This window comes from Microchirus variegatus, assembly GCF_963457635.1.
Source record: "Microchirus variegatus genome assembly, chromosome: 7".
Taxonomy (NCBI): Eukaryota; Metazoa; Chordata; class Actinopteri; order Pleuronectiformes; family Soleidae; genus Microchirus; species Microchirus variegatus.
The window spans coordinates 211,840-238,130 of record NC_139808.1 but is presented as its reverse complement, the minus strand read 5'-3'; the positions used below and the strand labels follow the sequence as shown (position 1 = coordinate 238,130).

At 38.8% G+C, this 26,291-nt stretch overlaps 3 protein-coding genes across 3 annotated transcripts; 1 reads left to right on the top strand and 2 right to left on the bottom strand.

Annotated features, from left to right (window-relative positions):
- Positions 1 to 523: 523 nt before the first annotated feature.
- Positions 524 to 9,242, top strand: ninj1 (ninjurin 1). The gene is made up of 3 exons (XM_083892899.1): positions 524 to 632; positions 5,091 to 5,334; positions 7,974 to 9,242. The coding sequence occupies exons 1-3, from the start codon at positions 558 to 560 to the stop codon at positions 8,114 to 8,116; spliced, it is 462 nt and encodes a 153-aa protein (XP_083749025.1). The 5' UTR covers positions 524 to 557; the 3' UTR covers positions 8,117 to 9,242.
- A 90-nt stretch (positions 9,243 to 9,332) lies between these two features.
- card19 (caspase recruitment domain family, member 19) lies at positions 9,333 to 13,178 on the bottom strand. Its single transcript, XM_083891863.1, has 6 exons — positions 13,148 to 13,178; positions 12,596 to 12,735; positions 11,555 to 11,711; positions 11,399 to 11,461; positions 11,238 to 11,303; positions 9,333 to 11,125 (listed from the first exon to the last, which is right to left on the bottom strand). Exons 1-6 carry the CDS (start codon positions 13,152 to 13,154, stop codon positions 11,016 to 11,018), a joined length of 543 nt encoding a protein of 180 aa, XP_083747989.1. The 5' UTR covers positions 13,155 to 13,178; the 3' UTR covers positions 9,333 to 11,015.
- A 1,465-nt stretch (positions 13,179 to 14,643) lies between these two features.
- On the bottom strand, positions 14,644 to 24,782 carry LOC310929594 (bicaudal D homolog 2). The gene is made up of 8 exons (XM_083892400.1): positions 24,261 to 24,782; positions 20,795 to 21,007; positions 20,041 to 20,193; positions 19,439 to 19,897; positions 18,001 to 18,996; positions 17,668 to 17,819; positions 17,031 to 17,262; positions 14,644 to 15,853 (listed from the first exon to the last, which is right to left on the bottom strand). Exons 1-8 carry the CDS (start codon positions 24,513 to 24,515, stop codon positions 15,851 to 15,853), a joined length of 2,463 nt encoding a protein of 820 aa, XP_083748526.1. The 5' UTR covers positions 24,516 to 24,782; the 3' UTR covers positions 14,644 to 15,850.
- Positions 24,783 to 26,291: the final 1,509 nt, after the last annotated feature.

The window sequence follows — 26,291 nt, the reverse complement described above, 5'->3', positions numbered from 1 at the left end:
ATTAAATCTTGAAATCTTGAAATTATGCTTCAAATTAGCTTCAATTTAATTTTTGTTTGTGTAAAAAAAAAATATATATATATATATATATGTATGTATATATATTTTACTTACGTGAAGTTTAATCCTTTAATTTTAATTGAGTAGAATATGTCAGTATCATTTCCACCTCTGCCTGAATTCCCTTGCCTGTAACGGTGCAGTACCGCCATAACACGCACGATGGCAGCAGAGAGCCACGGCGACTGTAGTCTGTCAATCATCGTTTACGACTGTAGCCGCAGTGAAGGGATTTAAAATGTTATTATGGCAAGAAGGAGGTTTTTTTGTGGGGTTAATTGTTCTAAGTGAACACATTAGTCGTGTCATGTCAGTAGAGACTCATGCGGTCAGAACCGCTCCAGTGTTCGGTCTGTGTGTGTGAGGACCGTCGCCTCCATGTTGTTTGGGCGGTGGTTGTGGAGCCGTAACCTCGTCTCCTGTCGTCACAGCCGCTCAAACACTAACTCAGTCTCTGCAGCTTCAGACGGAGACAACGTTCACTTTCCCCCTTTTACATGACAACCAACAACAAAATGGCCACGGAGAACTTGGAGATGAACAGTGATGCTGACCGTAACGGCGAGGCGGAGGTAAGGCGGCGACGGTGCCCGTTATTTAACGTGTTTTTATGTTGTTCAGTCATGGTTAATAATAAGCTGCACTAATGCTCCAGTCTAAGCCGGTTAGAGGGACTTCACACGGTGTGTTTCCTCCAACATGAGGTGTTTCACATGGAGGGAAAATAAGCCTTGTTTCACATCATCCACTCACACACACACACACACACACACACACACACACACACACACACACACACACACACACACACATTCTTGTATTTGCTGCATACTGAGGACTGCGTTGCTGACAAAGTGAGGACCAGCATTTTCCACTTTATAAATTAACACAATTACAAATATCTACTTCATGAATGACATCTATAAAGAACTACCATAAAATGTCTGCAGGTGGAGCCCCAGAACAAAAGGGGCTGGAAAACTTTTTTCGATGTCTTTTTTTTTTTTTTGGTCCAAAATTTGACAACAATTTCATACTATACTATGTCGTCCAAAATGTGTTTTTTTTTTTGTTGTTTTTTTTTTACAAATTGAGTATAGCATGTTATATCAACCTAAGGAAGTGATTTCAATGAAAATAAAGTGAGGACCGGACAAAATGTCCTCACTTCGTAAAAATGACCTCACTTTGTTGTTTAAATACCCTCACTGGTCCTCAGTATGCCGCAAGTACAAGATCACACACACACACACACACACAAACACACACACACACACAGTCTTAATATGATGGTATGTAAACTATAATGTGACTGGTTCAGCTTTAAAATACCTCTAATTTCACAGTTAGTTGTTGTGAGGACACTTTTCGTCTGTACCCCTGACTCTGTCTGTCTGTTGTTACATTCTAAAGCTCGTGTTACACATGATGATAGTATTTCTTCACTGACTGAGGATCATTGTGTGGGTGCACTGAGCAATCACCACCCTCCTCCTCCTCCTCCTCCTCCAGCCCTGGGTCAGGTCAGCTGTGACTCATATAGTTCCCATGGTTTAGAACAAAGTGGGTTAAAATGTAACGTTAAATATTCAAGAATGTCTGTATTTACAATTAAAAACACTTACTTTTTCTCTTAGCTTAAGTGTGTGCACATGGAGCCAATAAAAGCCTTATTGTCCAATTTTAATTTGACACTTTTAATAAAGGTCATAAAAAAACATGTAATAAAATAGGTTATATAAAAATCCTCTTTAAGTAATAGCAAGTGTAATGTCTGTTTTAATACAATTTAACATCAGAAAGTCAAGGCTGCACTCATGGAGCTAATAACAGCCTTATTGTACAATTTTAATAATAAAATAATATAAATTAAATACAAATCTGTTTAAAGTAATAGCAATTTTAACAAAGTGTAATGTCTGTTTTAATACAATTAAAAATCAGAAAAGTTAAGGCTATGCTTACAGAGCTAATAAAAGCCTTATTGTTCAACTATAAAAACTAATAAATAAATGCTGTAATAACACTTTTAATCAAGATTTTCGTAAAAAATATGTAATAAAATTGATTAAATAAACATCTTCTTAAAGTAATAGCAATTTCAACAAAATATAATGTATGTTTTAGTGTAATTAAAAATCAGAAAAGACCTCTGTAAAACTTAAAGACACAGTCTGTAACTTCATATTCTCTCTACATCTATAAATAATAACTAAATGACATCATGGGATCTTGTTTTAAAATAGCATTTTAGTGACTTGATCAGTTGACTAACAAATGTATTATAATAACAAAATAAGTGAATAAATAACCAGTAAAGTGTGTACTGTGGTCTGAAAGTGTGAGGAACTAGGATGTAATGAAGTAGGAAGTACCACATGTGTTTATGTTTGTTTAGTTTTTTGTTGTTGTTGTTGTTGTTTTAATACTGAGTACCACCTGAGGGAAATATTAAGCTCTCAAGTTTAAAATACGTTAAAATACAGTGGTGTAAATAAACTTTTCACAAGATAATTTGCTCTCTAATCATCTTCCTCTTCCTCACTGTTATAGTGAAACTTGATTTGTTTTGTTATTGTTTCATAACATTTGATGTTGGATGAGACAGAGTCACTACAATAAAACTGAAAATATGTAGTGATTTATAAATAATAATAAAATAAAAACACTGGTTATAAGCAGAATACTTAATACAGTGATATAAGTTATTTATTGGGGGTAAAGGTCAGTATCAGTACTGGTTTACCCAGATAAAAGTAAAAATAGTAGGTTAGGCTTAGCCTCATTCAAGTAATAAACTCAAGTTAAATGCATCTTTTTTCTTTTTTTTTTAATATTACATGTAATTTAACAGGATAGACACAAAAAAGAAACTACTAGTACTTTTATGAGCTTATGAAAACTGAGAAGTGATAATAATACTTTTAAAAGAACTATTGTGTATGTGAGTGATTTGGGTTAAACCTGCTGTCGACCACAGGTGTGTGATGTTTTCCACTTGTGGCAGATGTTCAGAGCAGAACGATGATGTAGATCGACCTGGATACAAGTGACGCTGCACCGTGATGAGACTGAACTTAACTCATAATAAATAGAAACAGGGAGTTTCTGTTCTGATTAATGATAAAACACATACTTCTATTATTGTTCAAAAAAGGGAAGGATGTTGGTTCTTGACATGACCTCTTCCTGAAAAGATTAAAGAAGAAGGTCATAGTGGAATACAAACCTCTCTCTTTAACTTTCCTCACAAGGATATAATCCTTATTTTATTTGATATAATAAACATTGAGTGTGTGTCTTCACACGTATGATGTATGTTGTACATGTGAGCTTTGTTAAACTGCTCATACGGTAAATGTTGGTCCTCACTGCTCTTGGGCTGGAGGCCATTTAAACCTTTGTCTCAACCGTGACCTTGGCTCGAAAGAAAGACTGCGGCAAAGTATTTCTGACCTCTGAATTAAAGGAGTCACTAAACCCTCTTATTCAAACAGAGCGCCCCCTTTTGAATTTAGTCACTGGACACGTTCACTTCTATTAATATCTGAAAACAGTGAGTGTCATTTTTGGGACTTAGTTTTGTTTTCACAATGAGAATTCTGATCTTATCATGAAGTAAGTTTTTATTTCATTAAGTTATTCTACAAACTGAGCTGGTTCAACCCAACATGTGTATATATGTATATATGTATATATATATATATGTATATATATATATGTCAAACATTGTTGGACTTTTTGCTCTGTTGACAAAATTCCCAGTGTATGTTGACACACTGATGTAAATGCACAGAAAAAGAAATCCCAACATGTAAACACTGCATTTCACATGTTGTAAAACAGGGACAACATACTTATTACATCACAGCAGAAGGAATCACAGGTTACCTCACGATACGATACAGCGATTCTGTGATGATGGATGCATTGGGAGTAGTGCTGGGCACGTTAACGTATGAAGCGTTTCCATGACAACTGACCGCCAAAAGACACGCGTGACGTCATGTTTGCCTGCGTTAGCTTCTTTAGCGCCGTTAGCGTGCCTACAGTGGAACTGGAGCGGTTTGTTTTATGAAACGAAAAGAGCAGCGCTACGAATAACCAGCGTACCTGTGTACTGTGTATGTGTGCCTCTGTTTTTAAACAGAGCATTGGTTCTCAAAGTGCGGCCCGCGGGCCAATGGCGGCCCACAGAAGCATTTCTGGCGGCACGCAATGAATTACAGTTGATAGTTTTAATCCAGGAGCTACTAAGCTTGTTAAATGTTTATTGGACATTACTGGATACAGACCAATAAGTGTAAACTGTACAACTGTCATTAAAATGATTACAAATGGGATTTATTTCTGTTTTTTTTCCTTTGGCGTCCCTCAGTCCAATGTTGGGTTCCTAAATTGGCCCTCAGGTATCAAAACTTTGAGAACCCCTGCTTTAGAGACTCATTTTAATGATCGGGCGCTAAGGGCGCTAACGCCCATCACTAAATGGACGACAATCACATATCGATACATCACGATATCTGTCTAACTGAAGAAAACAAAATGTAAAATGTAGTATGAAATAGTAGTGTATCAATTATAGTAGCACTCGCAGAAGGACGGCAATATATCACAGAATCGATATATTTTTGACCAAACGCTCGGCATCATTTTCATTCATTTTTGTCCACATTAAAGTAACCTGGGCCACACGGTTGAAAAAGGTTTACTGATGCTGTAAATCTAGTGGGAAGGCGGCTCATTTTCCCATAGATTTCCATTCAAATGGCATTATTTTTGCCCCCTGGTGGTCACTTAATACACTCTGACTTCCTGGTGTGCTTTAATAGGCAAAGTACGGCTATTTTCTTTATATAGAGCTTCTGCAAACATCAGATTTTTTGTGCCATAAGAGAATATTATTACACCTAAAAGCCTCCACTGAGTTTGTTGAAAATCAATGATTATTGACAATCAGATGTTCTGTTACCACACTTTTGAGTCATGCTGTGTCAGACACTGATGTCAGGGTTTGTGCTTGTGTTCAGGTAGCTCTGCGAGGATGGAGGAAGAAGAGGAAGCAAAAGGAACCGTTGAACATGAACAATTATGCCAATAAGAAGAGTGCAGCAGAAAGCATGCTGGATGTGGCTCTACTGATGGCTAACGCCTCACAGTTAAAGGCCGTTCTGCAGCAAGGGTCCGACTTCACCTTCTACGTTCCCCTCATTACGCTCATCACCATCTCTCTCGTCCTACAAATAGTAGTTGGTGTTATGCTCATCTTCATAGGTAAGTGTGAGAGCCCTTTCCTAAAACTATCATTTATTCACACATGAGATGTATAGATAGTCCGGCTAATACTGACTCACCCCAAACCACCACAAGCATTTTTCTAAGTACCCTAATCTTAGCTGGGTTGAAAACGCCCAACAGGAAGAGATTTCTGCCAAGTCTCCTCTCAGCTGCTACTCATTTAAAGTTGCTCTCCTCTGGATTTCAGTGGATTTCTAGATCTTAATCTAATCTGAGTCACTTATGTTGACCTATAGAGTGAATAGTTAAATGCACTCAGGGTTGTTCTCCCTCTTTGCTCCTCAGAACTACTGCAGGGTTCTAGTCAGGTTTTTATTTTAGCGTAAAGCTAATGGCGAAGCGATTATTTTGTCGAAAGAACTTGGGGAACGAGTTCCAGGCGAATAGTGACTCAAAACCTGTGACTACGTCTGGTCCATTGAGCTGTCGCTCCAAAACTCTTAGAAATAAAAGTGCTAAGTAGAACCATAAGGTTCTTCGGCTTGTCCTCATAGGAGAACCCTTTTATGTTCCAGGTAGAACCTTTTATAACTTTTCCACCTGGAACCCTTAGTGTCACCAAGAACCCTTCAAACTTTATTCAGGGGTTTTAAAGGGGTTAAAGGGAACCATTAGTGTCACCAAGAACCCTCAGAAGCAAACGGTTCCAGGTAGAACCTCAGTCCTTGTAGAAGAACCCTTTTGGAACCCTTATTTCTAAGAGTGTAGCCAATCAGCAGGCAGCTTGCTCAGGCCCTGGTCTGATCAGAATGGCAAACAAAAAAAACAATATTTTTCAATGATATTTAATTTTGCAGTTTGTGTATTTGATTGTGTAGTTAATGTTTTGTTTTCTCAATTCATAAAGTGTTGTTTGAAAATACTGACACAAATCTAATTCCATAAGAATTCCTTTACTGAATACTATCTTCAACAACACTCGTGTCTTTTAAAAGCACATTTCCTCTTCGTGCTCCTTTGAACCTAATCACACACGGACACATTGAACAGATTAAGATACTTTACAGTTTGTATGAATTAGCGACTACACTCACCCCGTCATCAGGGACGTACAGAGGCCTATGCATACCATAAAGGATGTAAACACTCTTTTACGACTAGTATTCAGCATGACATGAGACATTATAGACGTAAAAACATACGATAAAATACATTAGAAATAAGCAAAAAGCTGTTCCTGTTTCCCAGTATTGTAGTGTTTAGATCTTGTGTTGCCCGGCGACATTCCAGCGCTGCACACAGGAAGTGATTCTGATGATTTATGTGAAGACAGACAAGTGAGGTAACCGCAACATTACACTCAAAACACTTGGATTCTTCTTCTCAAAAAAACACTGCTTACTCAGCAGTTTGATAAGATAATGGTTTCCTGTCCCTCAACCCTTCACTGCTGCTGTATACACACAAACACTGTGTTTCCACTGAGGGGAGCAGTTTGGTACAGTCTGGTACTGAGTCTCCATTAGCTATAGAACTGAAAAAACAGTCCCCAACCGTTCCAATTTTTTTGGTACCTTTTCTATGGGGAACCATAGTTTTGAGAATGTACAGGTGGAACAGTCAGCTTACCGGTGTTTCTGTTCCCGTACAAAGTTTAATGTCTTGTTGAGATAAACTGAGCTGCTGGATTTCCTCCTTTGTTGTCTGTTGTGTCTCGTTAAATGTTGTCGTTAGCTGTCGGCGCACCGGAACAACGTCATGCTACGTATGTCACTGAAACCGTACCGTGCTGCTCCAAACTGAACTGTACCATGATGGAAACACGGCTATACACTCCCTGGTCTGATAGTATTGCCTGAAGGAGCCCATTTTCAGATTGAGGATGCGGCTTATAAATAATCGGACATTGTCTCATTCATAAAGTTAACGCGTGGCACGTTTCCATGACGACTGACCGGAAAAATACGCGCATGGCTTCATGTTTACGTGCCACGACACCAGGCACCGTTTTACCAGTTAGCTCCGTTAGCTGCATTAGCTCCTTTTAGCGCTGTTAGCGCGCCTACAGTGGAACTGGAACAGTCTGTTTATTAAAGGAAAAGAGCAGCGCTACAAATAACCAGCGTACCTGTGTACTGCGTATGTGTGTGCCTCTGTTTTTAAAGTTTAGCGTTACTTTAGAGACTCACTTTAACAATCAGGAGTCACATAAATGTTAACGTGCTTGAACGTTGACGCCGTTAAACGTCGTTGATGCGTTAACGTTTGACAGCACTAGTTTATACCTAATGTAATCTGATGTCTGTAAAGGTTGTCAGTTGTCCAGGACATAGTCGTCTTTGGTAGTTAGCTGTAGCTAACTACTCTGGATCACCAGAGGTTGCACACTGCAGCTTTATTATTCAAATCAGTTTCTGCACATAAACTTTCCTAAATGTCACCCTCTGTACTCTGTAGCTTTAGTGTCATGTACAGTATGAATAAAAAGTCCAAACTTCTCTGGAATAAGAGGATCAACATAGGTTCCTCTTGTACTAGTGACTAATATGATGACCTCATGGAAGGTGAGGACTGATGACTTCACTAATGTGTCAGGAAGTCTGCCGCTGCCCCCCTGTGGCCTAAAGAGGTCCCTGCTGCCGTTTTAAAGTGCGTCTTTTCTCTTTTCTCGACAGTCAAGTGGAACCTGAACGATGAGACCATGCACTACAAGCTGAACATCATGGAAAACGTGTCCACGGCCTTTGTCTTCATCATAGTGGTGGTCAACGTCTTCATCACCGCCTTTGGTGTCCAGAGACCTTTAGACGGTAACTAACCACGTCTTTACATCAGAGCCTCGTCTTAACATCGTCTAAATATCGATGGACTTGATCTGTGGGTTATTTTGTACAAATGGACACAACATCAAATGACGTGCAGGCGTGGGTGCATTTGCTTTTCTGCATTCGTATCAGCCAGAGACCAAACGTACTCCGAGGATCGGGTGACATTTTCTGCACTGTGTGTGTGTGTGTGTGCACTTGTATTTGTTACCTCTTTAAGACCTTTTTTTGTATAAACGCGGACCTTGTCAGGACCAGTATCTTCTTTTGGAGACCAACAACTGCTGCTAATGAAGCAGAAGCTAACTTCCGAGGATCTAGATAAGTGTAGGGCTACAATTTGAATTGTGATGAGGTTAAAGTTAGGCATTAATTGTTTATGAAATTCCAGGTTCCGGATTACAAGAATGAACCACTTTGTGTGTGTGTTTGTGTGTTAAATGGGGTCACGTTTGTGTCTTATCATGAACAAATATGTGTTTTTTTTATTTCACGTGGCAATCCTCCGTCATCTTACCTCATATCGTGCTCAGGGGACTGATGCAAATAAAAGATCGCCTTCACGTATGAAACTAACATATCAGGACTAGTATATGTGTGTGTGTGTGTGTGTCGGTCAGAACCACTGTGAAGGAAAAAAACATCTATTGTTATTAGGAAATGTCTGTGTTAGTATTACCCTGATCTGTGTGTACAATTTTAGAAGAAGAGTTTAAACAATAATACATACAACATATATATATATATATATATTTATATATATATATATATATATATATATACATACATATAATCACCACAGCTTTATCCAAATGGAATTTCTGACTGGGAGTAAAAACAGTAGCCATTTTGGCTCAAGTGCTGCTCGATGCATTACACAATGGCTTCATTATGGAGCAGATTTACAGATTTACTTACAAACTTTAAACCGATGTATGTGTTTTTACAGCTCTATGCAAAAGCCTGACGTGCAATATTTAAACTGATATTTACGCATGTATGTCGTATACTTTCTGTCTCTCTTATGATTCTTTTGATCACATTATTTTTTTATCGGACCAAAGTGTTTTTTTCATAGCTTTTGTTCAATGATCTTGTAATCGCACACTGGATTATTTGAAACACAATTTTATAAATAAATAAATGTACACACAAATTAATTGTATTTTTTTTATTGTACATGGACAAAAATCTTACAAAGATGGCACTGTTGAAAATCCACACTGGACACGACAAACTGAGTAGATATTATTGCATAATATATGTATATATAAATATGTTATATTTAATAACCACCATCAGAATTCAATCCAATATTCCCTTTAAGATGTTTCCCTATTGGGTGTTCCCTAATATATTGCATGATATTGGAAACCTAAAGATGAACCTCCATCGCTTAGAAATACTTGGTAACAAAGCACCATCATGGTCTAATTATACAGTTTTAACATTTTATTTGTTAAATTTTAGGGTAAATTTGTTTTTTTGCATTGCGTTGTTTTCTTAAAACAGGTCTGCACAGACACAGGCCTATGAAATAATAATAATAATAACAAAAAAAAGGCACAATAAGAACTAAATCGAAACAAATCCCACAACATACCATCTGAAAATAATTGAATTAACAAAATGCATTATTTCAACATTTGTTGAAGAGAGATAGCACAGCAGAAGAACAAATCATGTAATAAACGTGCAGCGGTCTATTGTGTATTCAGCAGTGAGTTAAATACTAAACACTCAGCAAACAGGAAACAGTTTTCCTCCTGAGTTCACTGCACAGGAAACACTGACATGAGGAAACTTTCAGGCATGTTTCCTGTTATAAAGTGTCGTTCACACGCAGCTGTAAATAGAAAGCAGAGCTGCTTTGTCACAAACAGTTAAATAAGTTACTTGTTATTATACATATACAAAAAAAATGTGGTTAGAGATGCCACGAAGTAGGTGGCATTGCCTTAACCGTATATGTGTTGAAGGTCATGAGACCTCTTCCATCCTTGTCAAGGGGAGTGCTAACCTTCTCTCCTTTCATACAACACGTCACTACTAACGTCACCCGTCGTTATTTATACACGCAGTTATGAAACAGGGTCTCTGTCATGGTGCACTTTTGTATTTTTTGTTTTTTTGTTGTCTCTTTTAAAACATGTGTATATTTGTGCTTAATTCATACTTCTTATATCAATATTACACGGTTTTGACGTTTATATTTCGACTTATTCGTGTGACTTATGTGTGTCTCGTGCTGATACCCACAATGCATTGCGACAAAGCGGGGCGTTATCCGTTGACGGTTTAAAAGCAGAATTCGTCTGGAAAACGACACATTTTCTTTTTCTTTTTTTTAAACAGGTCACACAAATAATACGTTTAAAAAAATAAAAAATAAAAATAAACTAATCAGACTCGAACAGTAGAGCGTCGAGAAGCTCTTACTACACCAGGAAGAAGGCACTTTGTCGCTGTAGTTCCGCTTCTGTACCACAAGATGGCGATATGTTTTGTTCTGACCATGAAGTGTATATTAAAAATAAATACACATATTTTATCATCAAAATAGAGGCGCTGTCTGCTCATATTCAAAGAAAAATGAACAATAAAGTGTAAAGGAAACTCACTGAAAATACATCTGCACTAGTGTCAACAATTAGTCGTTTCATGACCTGACAATAATTATCTCATATGTCGAATAATCATATTCCTGATTTAAGTGGAGTGCATTTATTCTGTTAACTTGTATAAACAGAGCAGAGTGTCAATTGTAACTGAATAATATACATATATAAAAAAATTATAAAATTAGCTTTGAACCCACAGAAACATATGGTGCACTGGGCTTTGGTATAATTAAAGTCCTGCTGAAGGCACCTGGTGTGACGCCATCACTCCTTAGGACATGAGGCTTTGTTCTGTGTACCAAATAAGAACCTCCTGAGCTTTCTTCTTCAGACCCAGAGCAGCCATCCCCAGAGCCCGACTGCCTCCTGTCAGTTTAGCCTCTGTAGCGAGAGAGAAAAAAATAAGATACTGATAGTGTAACGTTAAATTAACAGCATTATCTATCCAAACAAACATCAAAACATTTGAAATATCAATAGAGAAGCAACTTGCCACTGAAATAATAGAGTAAAGCCATTCCAACAGCAACACTGAAGCAGCCCAGAAAGAATTGTGGACCTGTAGACACATAGGAAACGTAACAAACAAAGGAAATGTTAGTCAATGCCAGTTTAAATCTTAGCATTGTACATACAACTCTCTTTATTCCTTACCTCTTTCATTCATAACATGCTTCTGCTGGCAGACAGGTGGGTGTGCAAGTGGATCGAAAGAATCTGGAGGCAGAATGGTGTAAAAAAAATAATTTAAAAAGCAACTAAATATGTATAATGAAATCTGGACAATGAGACATTTTTTGGGGGACGAACCTCGAAGGCGGAGCCGTGTGGGAAGGCTGTAGTACAACTCCTCCACATGCAAGTGTAGAGCCCTGTAGAACTCCCTACACGCTTCCTCACCTTTACCCTGCAGGTGTGTGAGCAGCTCGCCCACTCGGAAACTGGTGGGTACGTCCAGGTTTCTAAACTGGATGAGAATAAGAGATTATAAGAGGTTAGTTTGTGTGTGTGTGTGTGTGTGTGTGTACTGACACAAGAGATTAAAGATTTTGATGGAATCTTTAAGAAATTATTTAATTTATGGTGAGTAATATATATGGATTACTTTATGAGTGTTCATCACTTTTCATGATTTTAAGTGGAAGAAAGACAAATAAGGTTGAATTAAATGTAATTTAACAGAATAATGATAGAGTTGTTATGACTGTGTGTGTCTGTTTGTGCATCAGGGCTCATGGAAGTGAACTCATTTCTACAACACAACTATAAAAATAGAAGTGTACCATTTGAAATATGCTTGCTCAACAAGAATACAATATTATTTATTTATTTAATGTCATGCCACTTTATTCTACTACTCAGTACAAAGAGAAGAAAGCAGGTTGACTATTTTTTTCCAGGTGTGTTGTTTTTATGTCTGACCTTTAAAATTTTGCACAATACTATATTGTATGTTCACTTTGTTTTTGGTTGTTTTGCAATTGTTATGATATAGAATTTAAGGAAACTTCTTTATTGCGCAAACACTACTTATTTTCTACTTTTATCGTTTATACAAGTGCTTTAGAAAAAAAATGTCAGTCCATAAATGGACAAAAATGTCATACTATACTATACGTACAAAATTTGACCATTTTTTTGAGACAAACATTTTGGTCCAAAATTTGACAAAAACGTCATATTATACTATGTCATCCAAAATGTGACCTTTTTTTTTAGAAACAAATTTTGGTCCAAAATTTGACAAAAACGTCATACTATACTACGTCTTCCAAAATTTGACAATTCTTTTGAGATTTGAGAACAAATACTCGGTGAAACTGGGTCATTTTCCAGACTTTTTGGACTCACTCTTGTCGCCTCCTTGTCCGTGAGAACCTGCGGGTAGATTCTGTTGAGCTGCAGGATGATTTTGTCCAGCAGCTCCGTGTCCAGTCTGTAGTCTGTCCGGAGGGTGGCGCTGTCCTCCAGCAGCTGCTCGTAAAAACCGTCTGTCCACGTTAGCACAGGGACAAAGAAAACAAACACTCTCATTTGTTCTTTATAATGAGGCTTGTGTTCACACCGTGACGACATTCTGAGCGAAACATTTGCAGTAATGTAAAGTGTAAACACGCAGTGGGAATGAAAGACAGAAACAGCTTAAAGGTTCATTTTTAACTCGTATGTTTACAGTAAATTGAAAAGTACGGTGTCCTTCTTCTTCTTCTTCTTCTTCTTCAGACGTGCAGTTGGGAAACTTTCAGAAACCTCAACAGTGAAACGCGAGACAACCGCTCAGAGCTTGTGCTTCTCTCTCTATTTCAGTGTGAAAATACATCTACTTAAGCTCAACACGAGTCTAACTACGTAATTAAACGCGTTGTTTCGTTATAAATGTGTTTTAAAAGTAAAGCTACGAACCTCCCATTGTGGAGTCTCTTCTGCCCTTTGCTTGGACACGCCCTCTGACGTCACCTCACTGACGTCTACGTCACCGGAAGAAGAAATGACTCAAGGGAAAGTTAAAAACTACTTAGATTTACTACGTTTTATTGAAATAGTAAACGTGTTGTAGAAGTCAAGTGTTTATAACGTATTTTTACGCTATATCTCACATAATACATTTATTTTCTTTTCATTATATACACGAAGTGTTTGCGATAGTCCCCCCCGTGCCACTGCACACTCCACCGGTACAGGTGCAAGCTAGCTCGTTAGCTATGTGTAAGTACACGTTTTATTTATTTATTTGTTTCTTATATTTTCATATGCTTATCTTATTTTGTTATTCTGTTCATATGTTGTACTTGTTTGGCTGCTGTTACAAGTGAATGTGGGACGAATGTGTAATTTAATTAATTAAATCTCATTATTTTAATGGTTAAATTTACCCTTTCACAGGACTATAGCATTGAAAAACAACACGTGTTTCTTGTAACTCGGTATTAAAAGGTATTATCCCTCTTATGTTACCTTGTGCAATATATATTATAGAATTAATTTAATGTTTTCATGCATTGAAAACATACTCCTTTGCTCAGTAATGTGAGTGGATGAATGATTGTTGTAAAGTGACGTAGAATCACGTCCAGGAAAGAAAATTCCCATCTCCTGTGGATTGGTATCTAAACAACAATTAGAGACTCTCCTTCATGAATAAAGTATATGAATACTATTAACATCTGACCTTAACTTAAAAAAAATCTTTAAATAAGCTTTGCATTAATACTCTTCCTCATTCACAACAAGCATTCTTGAATTCGTAACAGCTCTGTCATGTCTCAAGTTTTACATCATTGAATTAAGATTGTGAATTTGAAGCTCCATATCAGAAGAATCCTACAGATTGCATTGAAAACAATGAGTTACACAGGAGATATGGTTATATAAAATAATTTGCCTGTTTCAATAAACAATCAGAAAGGCACCTTGAAATCTAAGGTAAAAATAAATCAACTCAGGCAGAAAAGCTTCTCATCTCCTTTGTTTGAAATCAACCAGAAAAATTAAAATGTCACTTTTAATTTCATGAAACTGTTATTGTAGTGGCTTCCTTCATTCTCTGTTATCTTTATTTTTCTACAGCCACTAAAAGAATGACATGCGGGTAGATTCTGTTGAGCTGTAGGATGATTTTGTCCAGCAGCTCCTGTGTCCAGTGTGTAGTCAGCCCAGAGGAAGGTGCTGTCCTCCACCTCAGTGTACATATATTAAAAGGTATTATCGCTCCTATGTTACCTTGTATAATGTAGAAAATAGAATGTATTTAATGTTTCCATGCATTGAAAACCTACTCCTTTGCAGAGTAATGTGATTGGATGAATCATTGTTGTAAAGTGACGTAGAATCACGAGAGAATTCCCATCTCCTCTGTATTTGAAAAAGAACACATATGTCACACTTGTGAAAGTCAGATTTATTGTTTCACCGGCCACAAACTGGAAGCAGAGGAAATAACAGTCGTGATTTTTGCTAGTGTTTGACCATGTTTTTTAAGTCTTTTTTTTTTTAAATTCTGACCGAGCTACCTCCACTCAAACTCCTCTATGAAACAAAAGGGACGACAACATCCTGTAGTCTGACAAGCGTCAAATAAATACAATTGCAGTTATATTAAAAACATATAAAATCAATTAGGACAAAAAAATGTGAGCAACAATGTGTAAAAGATGCATTTTTTTCGTCGCCATGCAAATTGCACTTGTATACGCACAAAACGGCACTGCAGGCTTTCTGTTTGCAAACAATGGATTTCTGACACAGTTTACAAAACTTGTATTAAAACAATTACATTAGAGACTCTCCTTCATGAATAAAGTATATGAATACTATTAACATCTGACCTTAACTTAAAAAAAAATCTTTAAATAAGCTTTGCATTAATACTCTTCCTCATTCACAACAAGCATTCTTGAATTCGTAACAGCTCTGTCATGTCTCAAGTTTTACATCATTGAATTAAGATTGTGAAGTTGAAGCTCTGTATCTGCAGAATCCTGCAGATTACATTGAAAACAATTAATTGCATTGTGTTTTAATGAGTTACACTGGAGACATGGTTATATAAAATAATTTTACCTGTTTCAATAAACAATCATGAAAGGCACCTTGAAATCTAAGGCCAAAAGTAAATCAACCAAGGCAGAGAAGCTTCTCATCTCTTATGTTTTTGTTGTTTTAAAAAGATAAAAACTGAATATCATGAAATTGTTATCAGCACCCTGGCAAATATAAACATGCACATACATAACATTATGTAATACTTGAAACAGGAAGGACAAATCACATAGGAGCAAATAAATCCATAAGTGCTCAGTCAGGGTAACACAGGCAATGGGTCATAAGCATAGCACCCATCTTGAAATTGTCCTCCGGTTCAGTAACAACAGCGGTGCAAAGTCACAGAGGACAATTAATGTGCAGTCATACTTTCTGTAGTCATGTCTTGACAGTTTCAGGAAATGTTTGTTTGTTTGTTTTGGCAAAAAAAGACGGTTCGCATATACAGTTTGATATGTTGTTGTTGTTGTTGTTGTTGTGTTGGCAATGTCATGTTTAGGACCTTGATTAGAGAGCGAAGAACCCAGAAGGACAGACTCCTCGTGGCCACTTGGCTTGATAGATTTACTGCATTTAAAAAAAAAAAGAGGAAAAAGGAAGAAAAATCACACTGAATCAGGCTGATTTAAAATAATTTAAAAAAAATCCCTGAATTAGTAGAATGAGATTTTTCAGATTAAGCTCATGCACAGGAAAAGATGATGGCTGAGTGAAGCAGGACTGAGGTGTATCAAGCATACAGTCTTCAACCAAAAGTCAGTTATTCAGTTCAACAATGAATTTCCATCAAATGACTTCAAAATGTCTACTTCAGTTTTCTCTCATACTTTCATATTCTGTCATATAAGTGTAAAACACTCAAGAATATGCAGCAGAGAATAGTTGATGGTAACTTGAAGGTGCTAAATGCCTGTTCGCGTCTTTATTTGCTGATTTAGACAATTTATCATCATCATAACTCATACATTGAAGCTCTATATGTTTTCTGTGTGCTTATACCTGCTTTAACTACTTGAATTTGCCTGAAAACGAAGCAAATCCAGTTTAAATCCATTTGGAGATTTCCAGTTTCATACGTCTCACAAATAACAGGGTTCCTACGCAGCATGGAAAGCTATGGAATTAATTTGAGTAATTTCCAGGTCTGGATAAGTATGGAAAAAGGGAAAAAAGGATGGAAAAATGTTTGTGTTGTTTCCGGACTATAATCTCACTGTCTAAAATTAAATATATTAATATCAATTCAAAACAAGTTACTAACGCAACATAGCCTACCTGTAAATGATATGAAACTAATCAAACTGGCTGTAGAATGTCTACCTATTGTCGGCTGCGACGGTGTCATGGGTCGACGCAAGTTTTCCGAGGCTGGCTTCATGAAAAATGAGTGGAGGATTTTAAAATCATTTATTTACATAATAAGCATCTATCACTTGGTATTTTATATTGACTGAAAAATCTTCAGAGAAGTTTGGAAATTTGAGTTTGGAAAAGTATGGAATTTTGCAATGGAAAATGTGTAAGAACTACAATTATTGATACCAAAACGGAAGCCATGTTGGGAAAATGTGGCTGTTAATGGCAACAAAAGAGCGTTGTGTAGGAAAAGTCAAGTGCATGCAAAGGCTGAGAGAAATGCAAATCCTGGGAAAACAATGCAGATATTTGCAAAGGCCAGACATTTTGAGGAAACCCATGCCTTAGGTTATAGTTTGCAAGCTTTGCGGTGCAGTCTCTGACTTACGTGATGCCCGGAAGAGCCTCCCTTGCCCTTTATCTTGCCCTTGCCTCCGACTGCTGAGGCACTGCTGCGACGTGCCTGCTCGTGGTCAAACTCCAGGTCCTCCAGGCGCTGAGTCAAGGCCAGTTTTTGCTGAATGGCCATGCGTAACAGAGAGTTCAGCGTCTTCTTCTCATCCTCGGCAGCAGACAGTTGTCTCTGCATGTCGTCCAGCTGGATCACATACTCATCACACCTGAGAGAAAGACAGGAAAGAGAAGAGCAAACAGAGGGGGAAATGGAAGAAAACACAGCACATAAGCATTTCTTCCACCAGGTGGAGCAATTTGTCTGATCTTGCTGCTGCTGTCACATGTTTTCTCCATTCCCCAGACAGCATTTTCCAGATGGGAGGATGAGGTCCTGGTTCGCTGACTCACACAAGTATTACATCAGACAGTTCCCACAATGCATTGTCTTTCGCACAGGCAGAAAGAACTTCAAATTATGCAGAATAAATACTTAGATTATTCTTGGAAATGGAAAAGATACTTCAAGAGGTAAAATGGTTTTCTGGTGTTTGATGTGTGGCCTGGAGCACTTGGTCAACACTATGTCACATGATGTTATTTTTTGTTGACAATGTATAGACATCACATACCTTGTAGCAAACATGGCTCTTAGAGAAGAGAACGTAGCAGCATCCTCTTTCAGAGCCTTGAGTTCATTGCGGAGCTTCATCATCGTCTCAGTCACCATGACCTTCTCGCTGTCATACTTACTCTTCAGGTTGGCCAGGGCGACCTCAGCAGTCTAAAAAAACAGGCAAGTTTCATTTTAATGACAAGTTTCTCAAACTATTATCAAGTCTAAACTCTGGGGTTATTTTTACACTGATACTGTTAGGATGAGAAACAATGAACATCCTTTCTCTGTGAAAACAAACAGTCGGTATGTACACAACACGCATGCAGACACAGTGGGGTCTTCTAACCTGTTTGTTGGCTTTGAGCACAGCTCTGAGAGTGGCTATCTGTTCCCTTTTGGTGCTCAGCAGGGACTTCAGTTTGAGGATCTCTGCCATGCAAGCATCTTTGTCTTTGTCTGCCACTGTGCTCAACTCCAGATTGGCGAGCCTCTGGCGTGACAGCTCTGTGGTGCGATCCACAGCCTCCTGCAAGTGGCGGATCTGGTCCCTGATGATGGCTACGAGGTTATAGACGTTCATGGGTTCTGGGCGGTGCTCTAGAGGTGCTGAGGTGCTGTCGGAATCGGACTTTCCAGTTTCAGTCTCACTTATTAGCCCGTTACTGATAAGAATGAAAGACTGCCGCTTCTCCTTCCCTTCATTCCCCCTCCTTACCCTGACCTTGCCTTCCTTGTAGTAGTCGAGCATGACTCGGTTAGGAGTCTCATTGTTGCACATGCACACATGGTTGTACAGGTTGGCCAGCTCTTCGCTGAAAGCTATGAGCTCATCCTGGGCCACATTAAGGCTGCCAAGTGATTCTCCTGCAGCCCTGGTGACCAGATTGAGCTCCTTCTCAAGACGAATCACCTCTGCTTTATCTACTTGGCTAATCTTCTCCAGTGAAGCCAATCTTGACCTCAAGTCCTGGACGTCGCTCTCCAACTGCGCTCGCTCCTCTTCATACTGCGTTCTACACTCCTCATACTGTGCTCTCAGTGTCTTCAGTTCATGCCTCAGCTCCCCAGCTTCAGACATGGCCACAGTGTACTTACACTTCAGGATCTCGGGTCCGTTGATGTCCAGCTCGTAGTAGTCTCCGTCGTCATGGCTGTCCCTTTCTTTTTCACTGTCGAGGGCAGAGTGGCGCTCCTTACTGGCCTGTAGTTTCCTCATTGCGCTGAGATTCTCTGTCAGCCTGTTGACCGTTTCCTTTTGTTCAGACACGGTCCCATAAGCCTGTTCTAGCTGCTTCTGACTGTCCTGCAGAGAGTTGATCAGGGCCACTTTCTCCCGCTCCACCTGAGGTCAAAGGACAATCAAAAAGGTAGTAGATTAAGGTCATGGAACTGATCAAAATCAAAGGAGTACCAACATTACCACCTTAAAATGAGAAACTGTCAGTTCCCACTGTATAGACACATCTTTTGCACTGATGTTTTGAACTTAAAGATCATACATTTTTGTCATTTTTCACACTGGAAAGCTGGGAAACAAACTACAGAAAGCACTGAGAGAGAACAATCCTGCACCAAGGTTGCACAAAATCTAATCATGTCTTCGTTGGGCAATAGCCCACATCCATCCATCTTCTACCACTTTATCCTCCACATGAGGGTCATGGAGGACGCTTGTGCCAATCGACTCCCACACTCAATTTAGAGTGTCCAATTTGCCTAATCCCCAAATCTGCATGTTTTTGGACTGTGTAAGGAACCCGGAGATGACTGTGTGTACTTCATACCTGTAGAAGTTGTTGTTTAAGTTTCTGGATCTCAGAGATGTTGAGCTCGCTGAGCAGGTCGTCCACGAGGCTAGGAGCCGGCTTAAAGAACTCTCCTCTCTTGTTCCCAGCAGCTCTGTTGTCTTCATCACCCTCAGCCATCTTCAGTAAACCATTTTCAAAGCCTCGGATTAGATCATCGTTGTCAGGCTCACTGATGGGATCCTCGTGGAGCTTCAGGTTGTCGAGGGAGATGTTGAAAGAGCTGTTGTACATGGACCCACCGATGGTCATTGAGTGGGAGAGCTGCTTGCGCAGAGAGGCCTTCTGCTCGCGCTCCGTCTTAATTGTCTCTAAGGCCTCGGTTAGCTGTCGCTCAGCGATTTCTCTCAGACGCATGGCTTCCTCTTGCTGGCTGTGCAGGCACTGGGAGTCTTCTTCTAGACGGCGAATCTCGTGCTTAAGACCTTCAAATTCCACCTGTGATAGTCGAAAAATATCACCATGAAATGAAATGAGACCCTGAAGCAATACTGTGGGTTGTTTGAGGCATATGCATGGATCTAACTTGAGAAAATGTCCATCCATATTTAAGAGAAGCAAGGATGTGAGTGTTGTCGTACCTGGTTTTGTCTAAGCACAGACACTTGTTTCTGCAGAGAGATGTTCTCCTCCTCCAGCTCGCTGTAGTCCTGCAGCAGACGAGCCTCTCGCACCTTGTATTCTCTGATGTCATCGCGTAGCTGAGCGCGCTGCAGCTCCACCATCTCTGAACTCTGCAAGCATAAAGACGGGAGAAAGAGATAAATAATTGGATGCTACGGTTGGGTGCGTAAACGTGAAGTCTAATTAAAACGAACTTGCCACTTCACAGAGGCAGTGCAAGCTGCACATTTGATACGGCGGGCCGTGTGAGTGAAATGGAAGATCGGCATGTCAGCATGTTTCACATGCCACAGGGGAAAGGACCTTGGCAGTGGATGTAATGACTAAAGGAGAACATGGTCCACTTACCAATGCAATTCTACAGAGAGTCCTGGCAGAGGACATCCTTTGTGTCACTCACAGTGGACCATTACGTCATCTTTCCCTGCTGTTCTCAGTGAAAACTTGCTCACTGAACCTCCCATTCCAAGCACTGACTCCCTCGGACAACTACTTCATTTTAAAATCTCTTTCAAGTCAAATTTTCTTGGAAACAAAATCAAGTTTTCAATTTCAAGACAATTTTACAAATAGAAGATTTTTTTCACAAATTCACAGGTGAATCTTCAAAATAACAGTGAATGCAAAAGGTGAAATGGTTCGGAAACACAACAAGAAGCAGGAAGTGCACACCGTTGTCCTGCATTTTCATATTTACAAATTAAAATGTACCTCTTTCGTCTCCAAGGCGATGGACGACAGGCGATCGTTCTCAGCTTGTGCACTAGTAAGGGAGGCTTTGGCCTGTCGGAGCTCATTCTGCAACTCTAGGACCTTTTGCTGGTATACGGCCTCTTTGCTGGCAGACTCCAGGATCAACGACTCTTCCCTGCTTTCACCGTCTGCTGCCACCTTCCTCTGGATTGAGTAAGCTTGTCCAAAGGCCTGGGGAACAGAACAAAAAATAATATTATACCACTGTGATCATGGGTTATAGGAATGTCTGATTTAGAACTCTCACAATAAAAGTTAAGTATGACTAGATTAATTAATTTACTAGCTTTATATGAGCTGTCATTGGCCGCGTGACAGTAGATTATGAACTCACAATTACTGTGTTACGCTGCTGCTACATTTTACAGGGAAGTTATGATGTTCAAACAGCATACCAACAAAGCATGGAAAGGGATTATTTCAAGCACTGATGACAAATGAACTGTGTCATTTTGAATTTGTCATCCTCATATGACTAGTTGGAGCAAAATAAAAAGAAGGAAGTTGGTGGCTTCTAATGGAGAAACCCATATTTAAACTTGAAGTGAAACACTTGTCATATTGGGTTGTGATAGCTGTCACAGATCTGGTGTGTTTGGTCATGTGATAGGGATGTGACACAGTAATGTTAGTTTCAGACGTTAAAGGCTAAATCTACTGACACTGAGCCAAACTAGTGATGCAATGTAATTATCTAAAACCGCCCAAAAGCCACCACAGAGCACACATGTTTATTTCTCAAAAAAGCCAGTACAGTCAGTTTCAGTCTGTCTTGATCAAGAGCCTGCGTAAAAATGAAAATGAAAAGAACCCGAGAGACTAAACTTAAAAAGACTTAAAAAGACTGATGATTAAAAGGACACATAATTAATGCACTAATTGACCAGGAGAAGTAGAAAAATTAAGTTGTAAAGCCTGTAAAACACTGTGACTAACACCTTAAAACCAAATGGAGAGTAATGTCTATCTGAGCATTACATGTTTATTATTTATTATTTTAGCAGCCATCTGTTGAAACACCACACAACGTTGGATCACATCTAACATTGTGATGTGATCACATGTCGTCTAACCCAAAGTTAGATCACATGTAAACAATCAGGACAACTGAGCGCCTGAGCAGAGGGATTTTAAACACAAATCCATTACACTAAAGAGTGAAAGACAAAAGTATATAGTGGATAATAAGGGGTGACCACAACTGCTGAATGGTTTGAGCCAATGCAGAAATGTGTCAGGATGCAGTTCCTTTTAAATGTCTGCAAGAAAACCCCAACCTCTCCATCTTCTGTTCCTACTTCCTACTGTTGCTTCTTCCCATGGCTGTCGTGAAAACCATAGCACTTTGAAGACGTTTTTAGTGCAGAAAGTATGTCAATACCACACACTGTAATGAGCGCCATCAAACAGTCTCCGGCAGAATCTGTCACATAGTGAAAGCAGAAACTAATGGGAAACCTGAGGCTAGCACTGTGAAATCCAAAAAGAGATGCATTTGCACAAAAAAAACTACAGAAATCTGAAATAAATGTCTTTTCTACTTTTAGATCATTTTAGACTCAATAAACCAACATCAGCTTGGCCACACACGCATGTTTCTTTTACACAAGCTACTGCAGCTGCAGATCTGCCCGATGTGAAGGCCTCAACCTTACATACCGAGAGCAAGTACAGACAAGTGACCAAAAAAAGTGAAAAGAGCTTTTAATCCCTCGCTGCGAGGAACTCATTTGGTGGACATATGTTCACCTTATGGCAGGCTTCGTTGAACGTTTCGAGAGACTTTTTTAGAAAGCCAGCTAACAATTTATGGTCATTGCAGGCATGAACTCAAGTTCTGACTTCACAAAACAACAAACCCCAAAGCCTCAAACTTATGATGATTTTGATTAGAGACTCTGTAGATGTAAGAGTATTTTCATTGTCACAATACAGAGGCAAGATGGAAATAGTTGGAGTAACCCTGGTACTGGGTTGTGTGTACCGCGGGTAGAATGAAGAACACTGCAGGGTCTGATCATTTCGTCTTCAAACAAATAGTGACAACACTGGATGCTCCTGTTTTAGTTGTTCATTGTTTACTAGAGCCGGACAATTGGTCATTTTTTGCAATTTGAAACATTAAATGTAGTATCGTCTGTGTATATTTTAAAACTGAATAGTGAATAGTGAACCCCTATTACAATATCTGTCAGAAATCAGACAGCTCTGTTGTTGTATTTTCAGCAGACTTGATTCCTGTAACAGTGTCTTTACAGGTCTGAACAAAAAAATCAATCCGGCAGCTGCAGCTGTTCCAGAATGATGCTGCCAGGGAGTCCTGAGCAATACCAGGAAAATGGACCACATCATACCAGTCCTCAGATCACTACATAGGCTTCCTATGAGTAAGTATAGATTTTTGGTCTACAAAGCACTGAATGGTCTTGGACCACAATACATCCTAGATTTATTAGTTCCCTATGAAGCATCCATAGCTCTTAAGATCAGCAGGGACTTCTGCTCCTCACCTGTGGAACAAACTTTCTGAATACCTGAGTCAATTCTTTTAAATCAGGCCTAAAAACATTATTATTTACTACAGCTTGTTCCCTTAAATTCTTAAATAATGATCTTAGTTATCAATTTATTCTTGTCTTTTAAATGCACTTTGTATTGGCAAAAAACACAAGTAGCTCTCCTGAATTTAATGACTATGAAAATCTTGCTTTTATTCTGTGATTTTCTTAATGGATTTATATGCCCTTGTATGTGTATGAATAGTGCTTTACAAATAGCTTATACACTTGCCTTGTATACTAAACTTGTTTTTTGCTGTAAAATATCGCTAAAAAGGGACATATCGTTGAATCAGGGCTGTGAATCTTTGGGTGGCTCACGATTCGATTCGATTCTGATTCTTAGGGTCACGATTCGATTCAAAATCGATTCTCGTTTCAACCGAGTCGATTCATACGATTCTCGATTCAAAAATTGATAGAATGCATAGTGTGTTAAGGCAAATTATGGCATCAAAACAATGCAGTTTGTATAAGATAATGTGATCACACAAAGGCAAACTTAAGACAAAAGTGAACATTTATTCATTCAAAACAAATAAAAATATACTTACTGTACAAAAAAATAACTTGCATAAATAAAAGCTTAGACTAGCTGCCTTTTTCTACCAGAAGTTACAAAAATAAACTGTACACAAATAACACAAACTGGTGTTTTGTGTGGTTTTTCAAAATTGAAACTTTAGAAGAATTTTTTTTTTTTTTAAGTCGATTTTGGAAGTTTATGAATCGATTCAGAATCGTGGATGATTAGAATCGCGATTCCTAAATGAATCGATGTGTTCCCCCTATAGTGGTCCAGCTAATGTTGCGAACACCGACATTATTTGATATAGTCCCGCTGCGTGGCGATGACCTCGGGTTACCTCCTTCAGCTGATCCAGCTCCTGTCGGACCGCCTCGTACTCCGTCTCCAAGTCATCGAATCGCTGCTTGAGCTGCTGTTTCTCCTCCAGCACCACCAGTCCGTACTCCGCCGCCTGGATCTTCTCGTGGGTCGTGTCCCGCAGCTCCCGGCTCGTGTCGCGGAGCTCGCGGCTCAGGCGCTCCACCTCGGCTCGGAGCCACTGAGGCCCGGACTCAGTCACCAGCACCGCGTCGGGATATTCCTGCTCCTCCATGGACTCACAACAGTAAGGAGACCCAGCCCTGACTGTGTCGGCAGCAGCAGCAGCAGCAGCAGCAGCAGCAGTAGAGGGGAAACCACAGAGAATCACTGCCGTCTTTGTTTCTGCCGCATTATTCGGGATTTAAATGGCGTTGGTTTGCCTTTGCCGTTTCCCGCCACAGTCTTCTTCGACGAAACTCGACCTGGAGGACACTTTAATCATTCTCTGGGAGTTTCTTCAGCCTCTACATGAGGGAGGCTGACAGGGGAAACTTCAGTTGAGTTCATCGGTAGGAAAAAAAAAATACCCTTACACTGTGTTTTAAAAAATGTGTATAGCGGAGAGGGAAATGTAGTTCTGTGGGAGACAACAGTATCACAGGAACAACACACTGTAACGCGATATTGACCCATATTACCAGAATGCATTGCGGGGACTTGGGCGAGATCCAGAAATGTACTGGAGACGTCAATCTAGCACTGTCATCTAGAGGTTGTTATGGGGAAGTGCACATATAGCAACGCTCTAAATCTCCTTTTTTGTAATAATAGTCTCATGAAAAAGTGTTCATCAAATACCAGCAATAGAACTGAAACAATTACTTGATTATTACTCGATTCATCAATTATTACTCGATTATTACTCGATTACTACCCCGTCAACTATTTTGATAATTGGTTTCAAGCTTTTTTCATTATAAAAAATAAGCTTTCTGATAGTTTTAGCTTCTTAAATGTGAATATTTAAATTACAATGTAATAATATATAATTATAATAAATCTTTTTTTCTTTACCCCATATAAAATCATTAAAAACGAAAAAAAAATGTGGTTTGTGGACAAAACAAAAAGTTTGAGAACATTGTCATTTCCAGGTTTGACAAACATTTTTTAACGTTTTCTGACATTTTGTGGACCTAACAATTCCTCGATTAATTGAGGAAAACAATCGACAGATTATGAAAGTAGTCATTAGTTGCAGCTCTACCCATCAATACTCAGCATTCCCAAATGAAACACCCAGATTTGATCGATCTGTGAGCAGCATTACTTATTATTATTACTATTACTATAAGATAAGTGATTTTTATGAAACTGTCTGGGTATTTAATGATAATTTAATGGTTGCAAGGCTCTCTGCATTAAAATCGTTAAACGTGACCGTAAACAGCTGTTATTTTCGCAATCTGTGGAAAATTTAGTATCGAAATATTGCTTCATTAAATACCCATCACACACTCTCAGATTTAATGTTTAACGTAAAACCCTGAACCCACATAGATTTCGTTTTAAATGCTGAAATATGCAGATTAAAAAAAATAAATTGAAGGCCAAATACACTACAGACCAATTTTAATTTTTTGTCACTGGACTATATTGTGAATAATTTTCACACATTGACTCACAGCTTTTCCTGCCTTCAGATCTGTGGACAGTGATGTTTTTAAGCCATTATTTGCAGTTGTCTGTCCCTCCTGTCTGTCTTATGAACACAGTATTACAGTAACACGTTGAGGAAGTGATTTGAAAGGTCGCTGGGAACAACTCAAAAATGAATCACACACTCATTATAACAGAAGTTTAAACAAATATGTAATAGGATAAAATAAGTGATGACTTCTCATTTTAAAAGGTCAGCTTTTAAGGTCACAAGGACACCAAAAAACACTTTTAGGGCCAATATACAGGAACAGAAGCCTTGAAAAATCCATGGAATTACAACTATATATAATGGACTTTTACATTTAAATTCATGGACTGTTGATACCTTTTGGTGAACTTGATATAA